This window comes from Apteryx mantelli, chromosome 4 (assembly GCF_036417845.1).
Source record: "Apteryx mantelli isolate bAptMan1 chromosome 4, bAptMan1.hap1, whole genome shotgun sequence".
Classification (NCBI taxonomy): Eukaryota; Metazoa; Chordata; class Aves; order Apterygiformes; family Apterygidae; genus Apteryx; species Apteryx mantelli.
Window position 1 is genome coordinate 10,321,431 of NC_089981.1, and position 16,457 is coordinate 10,337,887.

General features: G+C 43.2%; 2 protein-coding genes across 2 annotated transcripts; one reads left to right on the forward strand and one right to left on the reverse strand.

Annotated features, from left to right (window-relative positions):
* Positions 1–4,222: 4,222 nt before the first annotated feature.
* LOC136991912 (olfactory receptor 4S2-like) lies at positions 4,223–5,161 on the reverse strand (the record flags this gene model as incomplete). Its single annotated transcript, XM_067295407.1, has 1 exon — positions 4,223–5,161. A coding segment is annotated over exon 1 (924 nt), but the record flags the coding sequence as incomplete, so codon positions are not given.
* Positions 5,162–12,450: 7,289 nt separating this feature from the next.
* Positions 12,451–13,350, forward strand: LOC136992035 (olfactory receptor 4S2-like; the record flags this gene model as incomplete). Its single annotated transcript, XM_067295718.1, has 1 exon — positions 12,451–13,350. A coding segment is annotated over exon 1 (900 nt), but the record flags the coding sequence as incomplete, so codon positions are not given.
* Between the last annotated feature and the right edge of the window lie 3,107 nt (positions 13,351–16,457).

The following is a 16,457-nucleotide window of genomic DNA, read 5'->3' on the forward strand; positions in this document are numbered from 1 at the left end:
TGTTGACTGTTCTGTATAGTGATGATGCTAAGCAGGTTTCCAAGAATAACAGTGACATAGAAGACTAAGAAGAATTTGAAGGATACTTTTGCTAATGTATCATCTTGTGTGAGTCCCTGGAAGACAAACTCCGTCACATTGTTTTTGTTCTTCACATACGTCACGTAGACAGGACCTGAAGCACAGAATAAAGCCACCTGTGATGGCATTAGAAACACAGTGCTATCAGTACACATCCATGTCGATCACTGGTATGTTCAATATCAATATATTCCCTTTTATGCCTTTTGGGGAAAGTTTCCTTTCAAAGTCAATGCTTCTCTCAAGGAGTGACAGTTGATATCTAACTCAGAATGTATTACTGAAGTGTGTAATAGCGAGCTCCGTTTATCGATTTGAGGGAGTTGGTGGAAATATCCTCCAGATTCATATTTCTGATCTTTGCCCCTTTTAAAAAGGAAGACTAGTTACTAGGTTCCCTAAACATCCACTTTTGTTGTGTTGATTTGGAAACGAAAAAGTGACTGCGAAGGATAGTGCATGTTTTGATTTGAGTCTCAACACGCTAGTCATCCCCTAAGGAATTCTGCTCAAGCAGTGAACGTACCTTCTTTTGCAACCCTCTGAAGGAATTCAACAGAACTAGTCCTTCCTATTGCTCTCTGACTCTGGTAGAATGTCCATGCATTTTTGTGCAACCATCAGTATTCACCTCATGACACAAGGCAGCTAGCTAATTAACATCACTTCAACTATCAGCGTAGATCCTTCTGGGGGACGTAAAGTGGACACCTACCTCATGTCTGTTTAGCAGAGATGTGCCTTTAGGCACAAACTGTCTTTAAGGCGCCCTAAGTGAAATCAGACCATGTTCAAGGCATGCCAGGAAACCTGAAGCAGGAGAGTCATTGTCCTATATGCGCTGTATTGGGCTACATCTTGTATTCACCTTTGATGCACTCTGTGCAGTACGCAAGTATCACTAGTGTTCAGTTTCTACATTGAAAAGATAGACAGGAAGAACTGCATAACAATGTCCACAATACTGGCAAGTCCTTTGGGATCTTAATCCCAAAGTTAAGATTGAGTACATAGGAAGTGCTGCAGCTACCTATTGACTCCTTGACTCTGTAACACCAGAAACTTCCTTTTGACAGATATTTCTGGAAATGGCATATAACTGAAAAATAAGCAAAGAAGACACCAATTAAAACAAAGGGTAAAAAAAATTGAGTTCTTTCTAATTCATAAAATGCACCTCACAAAAGTCACTCAACAGTAATGCCTCTTTTCAAAGGCAGGATTTCATAGTCATGACCTCTCGGACCACTTTAGGCAGTTTCATCAAAACCTCTCAGCTCCAAGCTGCTTCTTATGTGTCACGAGAGCAGTCCACATCTCTGCCAGGGCTGAAAACTACAGGGGATGAAACGGACAGCCTGAATGTCCAGCTCCATTTCTCATTCTGCTAAAACAACTTCCAAGAGCATCTGCAAGAACAACTCTCTGTCTCTCTCCAGATGGGGAAGTTGTGGCAGAAATATTTCAAGTAAATTGCACAGCAGAAGCACAAGCTTACCAGAAGCAATGAGATCGCAGAGGCATGTGAAGTTTTCTTTGTCAGAAAGAATCAGTGGACGGGGAGCTAAAATATATGTTTTGGACAGCTATTAGAGTAATCTCTACAGGGTGACTCTGGAGCGTGATCACCTAGACCATGTCACATTGTGGGGGGGTTTGCTTGCTTTCTTGCTTGCTTTCCAATGCTGTCCAGATAAATGGACTTCATTTAGTGCTAGCTATGTGCTTCTTTTGGAAACATTTCTATTTAAAATCAATGTCATGGCTGACCATTTGCAAGAGTTTGTGTTCACATTACCCTTGCAATCAAACATTTTTTGAGTAAAGATGTCTCCTACACGTGTCAGATATTTTTTACCTTCCAAGCCAATATTTCACATATGCTTTCTTCTTTCTTATTAACTTGCTCTTACCATTGCATGTTTGCAGCAGAAATAAATATCAGAACTGTGCTATATGACTGTTGGCACTTAGACATCTGGTCTGTACACGTTTGAAACAAGAAGTAAACGAGGAAATCATTTCAAGACTTTAAAAATGTTTGTGGTCAGGCCTCACTACTTGCCAGGTATTTTTACTCAGGCAATGCAAAATACAGAAGCAGCTGGTTAGTCCTCATATTAAGTCATTATAAGAATCTGGGCCAATGTGTAGAGGAATCAAATGTTGTTGTTGACGCCTTCCATAAGCTATGGTCTCGCTGTTGCCTGCTAGCATGCAGCAGCCGGAAGAGAAATCAGAAAAATCATGGCGTTCTTCCCCAAAACATTAAAAAAAAAAACAAACAGTTTTAAAATTATAAGCCTTAGCTTGAACTGGCCGTGTGCCCTAACCCCTCAGCAGTTTCAGTATGAAGGGGGTCACTGGGCCCCATCTGTCTTTCTACCTGCCCCACACAGGGTGAGACAGACCAGCCTCTGAAGGCGCCTGTCTCTCTCTGTTGACAATGGTGCTGAGCTAGACAACTGTCCTTCATTGCATGAAGAATTTAGACTGCTACAAATAGGTGGGGATGGTCCCACCTTTAGTTGTGTCCACAGAGTGTGAATGCTGGGTGAGGGACATGCTGGCCCAGGCCTGAGGGACACTATCCCTCTAAGCCTTGAGAATCAGGATTTATCCCAGTTCCGTCCTGCTGGCTGCCATCCACATAACCCACCACGGTGAGGAGAAGACACTGAGACGTCCGCAGTGTACTGGTGCATGCCTGTGAAACGGGAACCCACTCTGCCACCCCCTGCATAGAGCAGAGGACATTTGGGGAACCAGAGCATTTGCGACATTGTCCCACGGTTTGGTCCGTAGATGTGCCGCTCTCCTGTGCAGGGAACACCTTCTTATCTTGAATCACACTTAAGCCATGTTAAGGTGCAACACAAGTGCAAGCCAGTGTTTATAGGGAACGTGAAGTGAAGGAAGAAAAAAGAAAGTGCTTTAGTTACTTTCAGAGTGCATTACACAGATGTCTTTCTCCCTCACGCAGCTGGTCTGCTCTTTTCCTCCTGGCAAGGTAGGAGTCAGGGTCCCGTGGCTCCTCGTGGCTCCTTCGTCCTTGTGGAGAACCTTAGCTGCTACAACTAACCTCCCTGTGGCAGCTGTGACTGGCTCTGAGATGATTTAATCTTCCATCTTCACATTTCTTCTCTTCCCTCCTGCAGCAGTAGCTGCTCCAGCTATTCCCTTGGAATACATGTTTCTTCCTTTGCCTGGGCCTGTAGATGTGCCCTGTTGGGCTAGGAGTTATCCTGCATACAGGAATTATTTCCAAACAACTCTTTTTTTTCACTGACACATAAAATTGTGCCCCCCAATGCTTTCTTTGTCCCCCAATGCTTTCTCTGGTGGCGACAATATCCTACGGTGAGCAATTTATCTTTCGCTTGGATCTTTGATTCTCTATTAGTCTAAACAGTAAAATGCAAAATCTGAGGCCGAGATGAAGGGCAGAGGGGATGGCTAGGAAGGAGGGCATTAGTGATAGGTGAACTACTGCAGAAAGGAAGAGAGCTGCACTAGAATGGGAAGGGGAGAAGCTTCTCCTCATATCACCTGCATCAGCAAATGACCCAGCCAGCATCTAATATCAGCAGTTTAATTGCTAACCCATGGATTCAGCATATGACAATGCAGTACTCCTAAGAAGGCATTTACTCCAAAGTAAAGGGGAAGGAAGCCTTTGGTACAATTGCTTCCAGCAGCAGGTGACCAACAGCCTTGCAGACACCTTGGGCCATTGTTTCCTAGCTGAGTAGATTACAGAGTAGATGGAGTTTGTCTGACGGAAAGTTTACACCTGGGAGAGCTCGGACTAATGGGATGCTCTGCCTGGAACACATTTTAATATTTTTGATAGCATTCATTTCTTTATTTGCTGGTGTCTCAGCAGTGCTTGGAAGCCCCAGTCCTGGGCCTGTGCTATTCAAAAAGAGAACATAAAGGGAATCCCTGCTAGTCACAGAGTTTACAATGCCATTCCAATCAAAACATGAACTTTCAGGGTCTTCCCAATTACTGCAACAGCTAAAACCAAGCTTTTCTTCAGAAGGGAGCTTTCAGTCAATTTTCCAAAATGGAATTATAGTGAGAGAGACTTGATTTTCTCAGCTCCTGAGAAAATGTTACCACAGTTCTACACCTCACCCTTTTCACTCCAGACTTTTCTATTCCACAGTTTTCTCATGGCACTTTTCATCTCCTCATTTCTCAGTGTGTAGATGAGTGGGTTCAGCATGGGTGTGATGACAGTGTAAAACACAGCTACCCTCTTGTCCTCCGAGAGATTGCTGGATGGGCGTATGTAGGTGAAAGTGGATGGCCCAAAGAAGAGAATCACCACAGTAATGTGGGACCCACAGGTGGAGAGGGCTTTGTACCGCGCTTCGGACGTTTGCCTTTTCAAGGAAAACAAAATGACAATGTAGGACGTGAGCAGGATGATGAAAGAGACCAAACAAATCATTCCACTATTGGCAATGACAATGATGCCCGCAACATAGGTGTCTGTACAGGCCAGTTGTAGTAGGGGATGGACATCACAGAAGTAGTGGTCAATTTTGTTGGGGCCGCAAAAAGGGAGGCTAACGGTTATGAGGGTCTGCACCAGGGAGTGCACAAAGCCCCCCACCCATGAACCCATCACCATCCAGCCACACACACGCCTGGTCATGAGGGTGGTGTAGTGGAGGGGTCTGCATATGGCAAAGTAGCGATCATAGGCCATCATTGTGAGGATGAAGATCTCAGTGCAGCCAAAGAAATGTGACGCGAATAGCTGTGCCATGCAACCCCCAAAGGAAATGGTTTTCTTCTCAACAAGGAAGTCAGCAATCATTTTGGGAGCTGTGACAGAAGAGAGGCAAATATCTGCAATGGACAGGTGGCAGAGAAAGAAATACATGGGGGAGTTCAGACTCTGACTGCTAACTACAGTGACAACGATGAGCAGATTTCCTGCCACAATAACAATATAGAAGAACAAAAACACCACAAAACATATTTTCTGCACCCCTTGGTTCTTTGAAAGGCCCAGAAGAATGAATTCCTTCACACTGCTTGCGTTCTCCATGTTGGTCAGTTGGGTGCCAATATGCAATATACAGCTTATACCCCTGGGAAAACAAAGACAGACACATGATTCATCAGCAGTTTTTTCATTATTAATAATGAGTCCTATATCGGAAGTGGATACAAACCAAGAAAGATATAGCATTAGTATTAAGCTTATGAAGTGTTTAGTTTCTGTCATGTATTTTTTTTAACGGCTACTTAATTCTCCACAGTACAAAGCTTCTGCCATGGCTTTGGTTGCACAGAGATAGGTGCACTCTGTGGTATGTTCCTTAATCCTAGTCCTTCAGGATTTTGAAGGATTGTCTCCATGGCCGGTAGCCTTCCATGCACTAAGGACAAGGCCAGAGTGTTCACCTTGGGCACTACGAGGCAGATAATGCAGCATGTTTGCCCTCAGGGGAGACAAAGTCCCTGACAGCAATCTTTGTAAAATGGGTGTCTTTAAGAATACCTGCAAATATTGCTCAGAATGATGATTTGCTTTATAAGTACACATGATCTTTGAATTCTTGTTTAGAAGGGAAATGTACCCACATGCAGAGAAAAGAACTCTCTTGTGTATATACATTTTGAAACGTAAATATGAAATGTCACAGGCTGAAAAATGAGTTCTGGGAAGGTTATCTATCATGGAGGGGAAAAAAATTGCACATATGACTTAATGTAGTATTTCACATTGTTCTAAATCTCAGCATTGTTTCTATCAGAGGAAGGAAGAATGAAAGACTCTTGTGAGATCTTCTGTCCCAGCACTGTACTGATTTTACCTAGTGTGATTTTTGATACACTCTGCGTGATGCTTTCAAGGGTTAACTTAGCTTAATGAAGCTAATCTAACTAAACTCCTTCAACAGCCAGTATAAGTCTCTCTATAGGCTGATTCAGAATGACTAAATTAGGGTCCTTTGCAGAACCCTTTTTTCCTCCATTCACTATGAGGAGCTTAAGCAAATTAGCACCACCAGGTTAGAATGACCCTCAGAGAATAATCCCTTTTGGTGCCTGAAAGTAGCTCAGAGCTTTTTGTAATGCCATCCACCTGTTTTAGGTTATGGCTGAGCTCCTTGTCCCTAGGCATTTCTACATCCATACAGTTTCTCATTCGAGACAAGGTCACATTCCAGCATAAACATGGGACTTCTTTGGTTCACCCTGTATTCCAGCTACAACCCATCGAGCATTACATGTCACTAATAAATGAGTAGCCTACATCTTTAGAAAGAGTGTAACATCTCTAGCTTGCCATTATGCACCCAGACCACCAGAGTTCCTTTGGCAAAGAAGTCTGGGAACCACCAGTTGAAACTCTTCACAGAGAGTTTAAGGTCAGCCAAAAGCAGGCACTCTTTTAATAAAAATATCCACTGTGTGGGCTTCCTTCTAGCATCAAAACATTCCCCGTCAGCTGGTGCCAAAATGCACCATTTTAAGTCCTGCAGAATTACATCACAACCAGGTCTTCTCATTTGTCTTGGTGATCTGTGAGCAAATCTGTGGAATGATTCAGTTAAGCCAAGTTATCTACCAACTACTTCAATCTGCAGCATAATCAGAAACTCTCGTGCAGGCACAAAGGGATCAAGCATCCACAGGAAACACTGAAACTGAGAAAACCCAAGATTACTTTCAAACCCACAAAGTGAAGCCGAGAGAGGAAGTGGGCAAAGTTAGGGACTTTTCCTATGCTTACAGTTGTACTTACACTAGATGAAAGTTTTTCAAGCAGAACGGTAAACTTTACATGGATGGTTCCCCTTCAGATGTTTCTACAAGGAAAAGGATCAGTAAGAACAACGTGAGGTCAGTTTCTCCCTCGTCTTACCAGGTCGTGATCCTTTCTACCCCTCTTCCTTCTACTGAGCAACGATGTAGACTTCTCAACAAAATAAATGACAGGGATGAAATGAGCACACCTTTATGGCTGTGCAGTACCCAGACGAAAAGAAATAGCTGGGCTTCATCCAAGCCAGAGCATGACTGGAAGCATACCACAGCAATCGCAGGGCCATATTTAGGCAGTCAGAAAGGAGCGACCAAGAGAGAAATGGTCAGGGGAAACTATATGCCTGAATACCAGCAGATGGCAAACACCTGAGCTAAAAACAAGGTGTGCATCTACAAAAGGACCGATTCACAATTCAGACAGCTCGGCTATGTATCTTGCTTGATAAGGTCCTTTCCATCACCACCAAACTGCATTTAACAAACTACCCATCTGTCTGACCTGATCTCATTGACTTAAGTCATGTAGGCATCTGTACCTAAGCTAGGCATATTACACCTGACCAGTCTACTTGTAGATGTGATGAATGATGTGCTGCAGGTACCCGTTTCTTACTGCTGACTCCAAGAGGATTACTAGAATGACTAATTCAGTAGAGGATTGCCACCAGTTATGGCTTATCTCTTCAAGTGCCTTTGCAGGGGTAGACCTGAGCTATATGACATAATGCAATCAGCTGCAAAATAAAAGGAATCTCATGTGTACTCTTACCATCTCAAAAAGGGTGAGAAATTGCACCATCTCCTTACTGCATGCATTCTTCCCTAAAATCTCAGGTGGTTATGGGAAACAAAAGAATAATTTCGAAGCAATCTAATCTGCGGCTGTAGAACTAGCTCTGTATATGATTCTAGCCAAAGACAACTAGAGACAGTTGATAACTTCAGTGGAAGTTCCTTTCTGTATTTTCACTTTTGTTCAAGAAGAAAGGAAAAGGAAAGCAAAGCAAAACAAAGCAAAGCAAAGCAAAGCGAGAAGGCAGAGAAGCTGCAAAACTTACCTCGCCTGTGTTTAGAGATCTAATATTTTGTGTAAGGGCTGTACAGCTTTATCTCCTCAACTTCTGTCTTCCCTGGTATGAATGTGTTAGAGCACAGCGCCTTTAAAGAACATAGAATGGCTTCTGGAAAGCTTCCAAAACTTGCTTAGGAGGTGGCTGTTAGTGTATAATCCAACCCCATCTAATTTATTACTTGCTTTCGTGTGTCACAAGTGTATCTTGATGTTTCCTGCCTGTGTGAGAAGTGGTTTAATAGGCTGTGTGGATGATGTGACCTGGGTGTACTGAATGCAATTGTTTCATTTCATAGGTTCACCTTTGACTGCAGCTGCTCAGGTTAAGAAAGATGGGGCCCGTCATGACAGTGAGATTTGTCCACCCTAAGTTATTTTGTTTAAAAGCTAGATGTCTATTTCAGACCTAATCGCATCCTAAAATCAGTTCTGAGGTAGATCAGATGCATCTGCCTCCAGAGACATTCATTTTTTTCCACAGAAGAGCCTAGAGTGACTAAGTCAGGGTTAAATTCACTGACTTCCATCGGCATTAAATAGGTGACGTCCTCCCTCAGTTTCCCAATTCGTAAATGAAGGATTTTTTGACTGACTTGGTAATTCACTGACCTCCGTTAAAACATGCAAAATCTTGCAAAGAGGCTTTATTCACTGGATTTCCAGTGATGAAATTTCTGGTGAGATAGGACTTGGAAGGTCATCAAGAGGTCACCCAGGACATCTTCTGTCCCTATCAAAACTTCATCGTAACCACTCCTGAGAGAAATGAGCCCAACCTGTCCTTAAAAGACTCCTGTGATAGGAATTCTTTACCATCCCTGGAGGATGGTGACTCTTCCTACAGCTTGAGGTTTCTTTCTTTTTTTCCTTTAATGAGGATTTCTCTTTTACATGTTTTTTGGAATACACAGAAGTTAAAAAAGGAGAGAAAATATCTAGATTACAAATGGACTGTTTTAGCATTCACAATGCTAGGAAGCCAGAGCAGTGGACCTAATGGCCCTTTACACATGGGAAATCCATACAACTATCAGCTTGGAGTAAGGAAGAACTCCGAGAAGCGTTAGCTGCATAGGTCCATGCATATGCTTGTCCAGTTGAATACTCAGCTACTCCTGACTGTTATTTCTTATGGAGAAACCCTGAAATGCCTTTGTGATATCATTATAAAAGCATTGACTGACAACTGTTTCTTTAAAATATATTTACTTAAACTTTTCAGTCAAGACAGAACTCATTCTCCTCCTTTGCCCCTTTCTTTCACGCCTTCCCTTCACCAAGCCTCCACCCCTCCCTCCTGCAGCCCCAAGAGCCCTTCAGGTGGAAGATTTCCTGGGAGAGGGTTAAAGGCTGGTACTTAAATGGTTTTCTTCTCAGCCCTTTTTGCAGCTGCTGGGGTATGAAAGCATCATTCAGCACACCCAGGTCACATCATCCACACAGCCTATTAAACCACTTCTCACACAGGCAGGAAACATCAAGATACACTTGTGACACACGAAAGCAAGTAATAAATTAGATGGGGTTGGATTATACACTAACAGCCACCTCCTAAGCAAGTTTTGGAAGCTTTCCAGAAGCCATTCTATGTTCTTTAAAGGCGCTGTGCTCTAACACATTCATACCAGGGAAGACAGAAGTTGAGGAGATAAAGTTGTACAGCCCTTACACAAAATATTAGATCTCTAAACACAGGCGAGGTAAGTTTTGCAGCTTCTCTGCCTTCTCGCTTTGCTTTGCTTTGCTTTGTTTTGCTTTGCTTTCCTTTTCCTTTCTTCTTGAACAAAAGTGAAAATACAGAAAGGAACTTCCACTGAAGTTATCAACTGTCTCTAGTTGTCTTTGGCTAGAATCATATACAGAGCTAGTTCTACAGCCGCAGATTAGATTGCTTCGAAATTATTCTTTTGTTTCCCATAACCACCTGAGATTTTAGGGAAGAATGCATGCAGTAAGGAGATGGTGCAATTTCTCACCCTTTTTGAGGTGTTAAGAGTACACATGAGATTCCTTTTATTTTGCAGCTGATTGCATTATGTCATATAGCTCAGGTCTACCCCTGCAAAGGCACTTGAAGAGATAAGCCATAACTGGTGGCAATCCTCTACTGAATTAGTCATTCTAGTAATCCTCTTGGAGTCAGCAGTAAGAAACGGGTACCTGCAGCACATCATTCATCACATCTACAAGTAGACTGGTCAGGTGTAATATGCCTAGCTTAGGTACAGATGCCTACATGACTTAAGTCAATGAGATCAGGTCAGACAGATGGGTAGTTTGTTAAATGCAGTTTGGTGGTGATGGAAAGGACCTTATCAAGCAAGATACATAGCCGAGCTGTCTGAATTGTGAATCGGTCCTTTTGTAGATGCACACCTTGTTTTTAGCTCAGGTGTTTGCCATCTGCTGGTATTCAGGCATATAGTTTCCCCTGACCATTTCTCTCTTGGTCGCTCCTTTCTGACTGCCTAAATATGGCCCTGCGATTGCTGTGGTATGCTTCCAGTCATGCTCTGGCTTGGATGAAGCCCAGCTATTTCTTTTCGTCTGGGTACTGCACAGCCATAAAGGTGTGCTCATTTCATCCCTGTCATTTATTTTGTTGAGAAGTCTACATCGTTGCTCAGTAGAAGGAAGAGGGGTAGAAAGGATCACGACCTGGTAAGACGAGGGAGAAACTGACCTCACGTTGTTCTTACTGATCCTTTTCCTTGTAGAAACATCTGAAGGGGAACCATCCATGTAAAGTTTACCGTTCTGCTTGAAAAACTTTCATCTAGTGTAAGTACAACTGTAAGCATAGGAAAAGTCCCTAACTTTGCCCACTTCCTCTCTCGGCTTCACTTTGTGGGTTTGAAAGTAATCTTGGGTTTTCTCAGTTTCAGTGTTTCCTGTGGATGCTTGATCCCTTTGTGCCTGCACGAGAGTTTCTGATTATGCTGCAGATTGAAGTAGTTGGTAGATAACTTGGCTTAACTGAATCATTCCACAGATTTGCTCACAGATCACCAAGACAAATGAGAAGACCTGGTTGTGATGTAATTCTGCAGGACTTAAAATGGTGCATTTTGGCACCAGCTGACGGGGAATGTTTTGATGCTAGAAGGAAGCCCACACAGTGGATATTTTTATTAAAAGAGTGCCTGCTTTTGGCTGACCTTAAACTCTCTGTGAAGAGTTTCAACTGGTGGTTCCCAGACTTCTTTGCCAAAGGAACTCTGGTGGTCTGGGTGCATAATGGCAAGCTAGAGATGTTACACTCTTTCTAAAGATGTAGGCTACTCATTTATTAGTGACATGTAATGCTCGATGGGTTGTAGCTGGAATACAGGGTGAACCAAAGAAGTCCCATGTTTATGCTGGAATGTGACCTTGTCTCGAATGAGAAACTGTATGGATGTAGAAATGCCTAGGGACAAGGAGCTCAGCCATAACCTAAAACAGGTGGATGGCATTACAAAAAGCTCTGAGCTACTTTCAGGCACCAAAAGGGATTATTCTCTGAGGGTCATTCTAACCTGGTGGTGCTAATTTGCTTAAGCTCCTCATAGTGAATGGAGGAAAAAAGGGTTCTGCAAAGGACCCTAATTTAGTCATTCTGAATCAGCCTATAGAGAGACTTATACTGGCTGTTGAAGGAGTTTAGTTAGATTAGCTTCATTAAGCTAAGTTAACCCTTGAAAGCATCACGCAGAGTGTATCAAAAATCACACTAGGTAAAATCAGTACAGTGCTGGGACAGAAGATCTCACAAGAGTCTTTCATTCTTCCTTCCTCTGATAGAAACAATGCTGAGATTTAGAACAATGTGAAATACTACATTAAGTCATATGTGCAATTTTTTTCCCCTCCATGATAGATAACCTTCCCAGAACTCATTTTTCAGCCTGTGACATTTCATATTTACGTTTCAAAATGTATATACACAAGAGAGTTCTTTTCTCTGCATGTTCTGCATGTTCTTTTCTCTACATTTCCCTTCTAAACAAGAATTCAAAGATCATGTGTACTTATAAAACAAATCATCATTCTGAGCAATATTTCCAGGTATTCTTAAAGACACCCATTTTACAAAGATTGCTGTCAGGGACTTTGTCTCCCCTGAGGGCAAACATGCTGCATTATCTGCCTCGTAGTGCCCAAGGTGAACACTCTGGCCTTGTCCTTAGTGCATGGAAGGCTATCGGCCATGGAGCCAGTCCTTCAAAATCCTGGAGGACCAGGATTAAGGAACATATCACAGGGTGCACCTATCTCTGTGCAACCAAAGCCATGGCAGAAGCTTTGTACTGTGGAGAATTAAGTAGCCGTTAAAAAAAATACATGACAGAAACTAAAAACTTCATAAGCTTAATATTAATGCTATATCTTGCTTGGTTTGCATCCACTTCTGATATAGAACTCATCATTAATAATGAAAAAATGCTGATGAATCATGTGTCTGTCTTTATTTTCCCAGGGGTATAAGCTGTATATTGCATATTGGCACCCAACTGATCAACATGGAGAACGCAAGCAGTGTGAAGGAATTCATTCTTCTGGGCCTTTCAAAGAACCAAGGGGTGCAGAAAATATGTTTTGTGGTGTTTTTGTTCTTCTATATTGTTATTGTGGCAGGAAATCTGCTCATCGTTGTCACTGTAGTTAGCAGTCAAAGTCTGAACTCCCCCATGTATTTCTTCCTCTGCCACCTGTCCATTGCAGATCTTTGCCTCTCTTCTGTCTCAGCTCCCAAAATGATTGCTGACTTCCTTGTTGAGAAGAAAACCATTTCCTTTGGGGGTTGCATGGCACAGCTATTCGCGTCACATTTCTTTGGCTGCACTGAGATCTTCATCCTCACAATGATGGCCTATGATCGCTACTTTGCCATATGCAGACCCCTGCACTACACCACCCTCATGACCAGGCGTGTGTGTGGCTGGATGGTGATGGGTTCATGGGTGGGGGGCTTTGTGCACTCCCTGGTGCAGACCCTCATAACCGTTAGCCTCCCTTTTTGTGGTCCCAACAAAATTGACCACTACTGTTGTGATGTCCATCCCCTACTACAACTGGCCTGTACCGACACCTATGTTGTGGGCATCATTGTCGTTGCCAATACTGGAATGATTGCTTTGGTCTCTTTCATCATCCTGCTCACGTCCTACATTGTCATTTTGTTATCCTTGAAAAGGCGAACGTCCAAAGGGCGGTACAAAGCCCTCTCCACCTGTGGGTCCCACATTACTGTGGTGATTCTCTTCCTTGGGCCATGCATATTCATCTACATACGCCCATCCAGCAATCTCTCGGAGGACAAGAGCATGGCTGTGTTTTACACTGTCATCACACCCATGCTGAACCCACTCATCTACACACTGAGAAATGAGGAGATGAAAAGTGCCATGAGAAAACTGTGGAATAGAAAAGTCTGGAGTGAAAAGGGTGAGGTGTAGAACTGTGGTAACATTTTCTCAGGAGCTGAGAAAATCAAGTCTCTCTCACTATAATTCCATTTTGGAAAATTGACTGAAAGCTCCCTTCTGAAGAAAAGCTTGGTTTTAGCTGTTGCAGTAATTGGGAAGACCCTGAAAGTTCATGTTTTGATTGGAATGGCATTGTAAACTCTGTGACTAGCAGGGATTCCCTTTATGTTCTCTTTTTGAATAGCACAGGCCCAGGACTGGGGCTTCCAAGCACTGCTGAGACACCAGCAAATAAAGAAATGAATGCTATCAAAAATATTAAAATGTGTTCCAGGCAGAGCATCCCATTAGTCCGAGCTCTCCCAGGTGTAAACTTTCCGTCAGACAAACTCCATCTACTCTGTAATCTACTCAGCTAGGAAACAATGGCCCAAGGTGTCTGCAAGGCTGTTGGTCACCTGCTGCTGGAAGCAATTGTACCAAAGGCTTCCTTCCCCTTTACTTTGGAGTAAATGCCTTCTTAGGAGTACTGCATTGTCATATGCTGAATCCATGGGTTAGCAATTAAACTGCTGATATTAGATGCTGGCTGGGTCATTTGCTGATGCAGGTGATATGAGGAGAAGCTTCTCCCCTTCCCATTCTAGTGCAGCTCTCTTCCTTTCTGCAGTAGTTCACCTATCACTAATGCCCTCCTTCCTAGCCATCCCCTCTGCCCTTCATCTCGGCCTCAGATTTTGCATTTTACTGTTTAGACTAATAGAGAATCAAAGATCCAAGCGAAAGATAAATTGCTCACCGTAGGATATTGTCGCCACCAGAGAAAGCATTGGGGGACAAAGAAAGCATTGGGGGGCACAATTTTATGTGTCAGTGAAAAAAAAGAGTTGTTTGGAAATAATTCCTGTATGCAGGATAACTCCTAGCCCAACAGGGCACATCTACAGGCCCAGGCAAAGGAAGAAACATGTATTCCAAGGGAATAGCTGGAGCAGCTACTGCTGCAGGAGGGAAGAGAAGAAATGTGAAGATGGAAGATTAAATCATCTCAGAGCCAGTCACAGCTGCCACAGGGAGGTTAGTTGTAGCAGCTAAGGTTCTCCACAAGGACGAAGGAGCCACGAGGAGCCACGGGACCCTGACTCCTACCTTGCCAGGAGGAAAAGAGCAGACCAGCTGCGTGAGGGAGAAAGACATCTGTGTAATGCACTCTGAAAGTAACTAAAGCACTTTCTTTTTTCTTCCTTCACTTCACGTTCCCTATAAACACTGGCTTGCACTTGTGTTGCACCTTAACATGGCTTAAGTGTGATTCAAGATAAGAAGGTGTTCCCTGCACAGGAGAGCGGCACATCTACGGACCAAACCGTGGGACAATGTCGCAAATGCTCTGGTTCCCCAAATGTCCTCTGCTCTATGCAGGGGGTGGCAGAGTGGGTTCCCGTTTCACAGGCATGCACCAGTACACTGCGGACGTCTCAGTGTCTTCTCCTCACCGTGGTGGGTTATGTGGATGGCAGCCAGCAGGACGGAACTGGGATAAATCCTGATTCTCAAGGCTTAGAGGGATAGTGTCCCTCAGGCCTGGGCCAGCATGTCCCTCACCCAGCATTCACACTCTGTGGACACAACTAAAGGTGGGACCATCCCCACCTATTTGTAGCAGTCTAAATTCTTCATGCAATGAAGGACAGTTGTCTAGCTCAGCACCATTGTCAACAGAGAGAGACAGGCGCCTTCAGAGGCTGGTCTGTCTCACCCTGTGTGGGGCAGGTAGAAAGACAGATGGGGCCCAGTGACCCCCTTCATACTGAAACTGCTGAGGGGTTAGGGCACACGGCCAGTTCAAGCTAAGGCTTATAATTTTAAAACTGTTTGTTTTTTTTTTTAATGTTTTGGGGAAGAACGCCATGATTTTTCTGATTTCTCTTCCGGCTGCTGCATGCTAGCAGGCAACAGCGAGACCATAGCTTATGGAAGGCGTCAACAACAACATTTGATTCCTCTACACATTGGCCCAGATTCTTATAATGACTTAATATGAGGACTAACCAGCTGCTTCTGTATTTTGCATTGCCTGAGTAAAAATACCTGGCAAGTAGTGAGGCCTGACCACAAACATTTTTAAAGTCTTGAAATGATTTCCTCGTTTACTTCTTGTTTCAAACGTGTACAGACCAGATGTCTAAGTGCCAACAGTCATATAGCACAGTTCTGATATTTATTTCTGCTGCAAACATGCAATGGTAAGAGCAAGTTAATAAGAAAGAAGAAAGCATATGTGAAATATTGGCTTGGAAGGTAAAAAATATCTGACACGTGTAGGAGACATCTTTACTCAAAAAATGTTTGATTGCAAGGGTAATGTGAACACAAACTCTTGCAAATGGTCAGCCATGACATTGATTTTAAATAGAAATGTTTCCAAAAGAAGCACATAGCTAGCACTAAATGAAGTCCATTTATCTGGACAGCATTGGAAAGCAAGCAAGAAAGCAAGCAAACCCCCCCACAATGTGACATGGTCTAGGTGATCACGCTCCAGAGTCACCCTGTAGAGATTACTCTAATAGCTGTCCAAAACATATATTTTAGCTCCCCGTCCACTGATTCTTTCTGACAAAGAAAACTTCACATGCCTCTGCGATCTCATTGCTTCTGGTAAGCTTGTGCTTCTGCTGTGCAATTTACTTGAAATATTTCTGCCACAACTTCCCCATCTGGAGAGAGACAGAGAGTTGTTCTTGCAGATGCTCTTGGAAGTTGTTTTAGCAGAATGAGAAATGGAGCTGGACATTCAGGCTGTCCGTTTCATCCCCTGTAGTTTTCAGCCCTGGCAGAGATGTGGACTGCTCTCGTGACACATAAGAAGCAGCTTGGAGCTGAGAGGTTTTGATGAAACTGCCTAAAGTGGTCCGAGAGGTCATGACTATGAAATCCTGCCTTTGAAAAGAGGCATTACTGTTGAGTGACTTTTGTGAGGTGCATTTTATGAATTAGAAAGAACTCAATTTTTTTTACCCTTTGTTTTAATTGGTGTCTTCTTTGCTTATTTTTCAGTTATATGCCATTTCCAGAAATATCTGTCAAAAGGAAGTTTC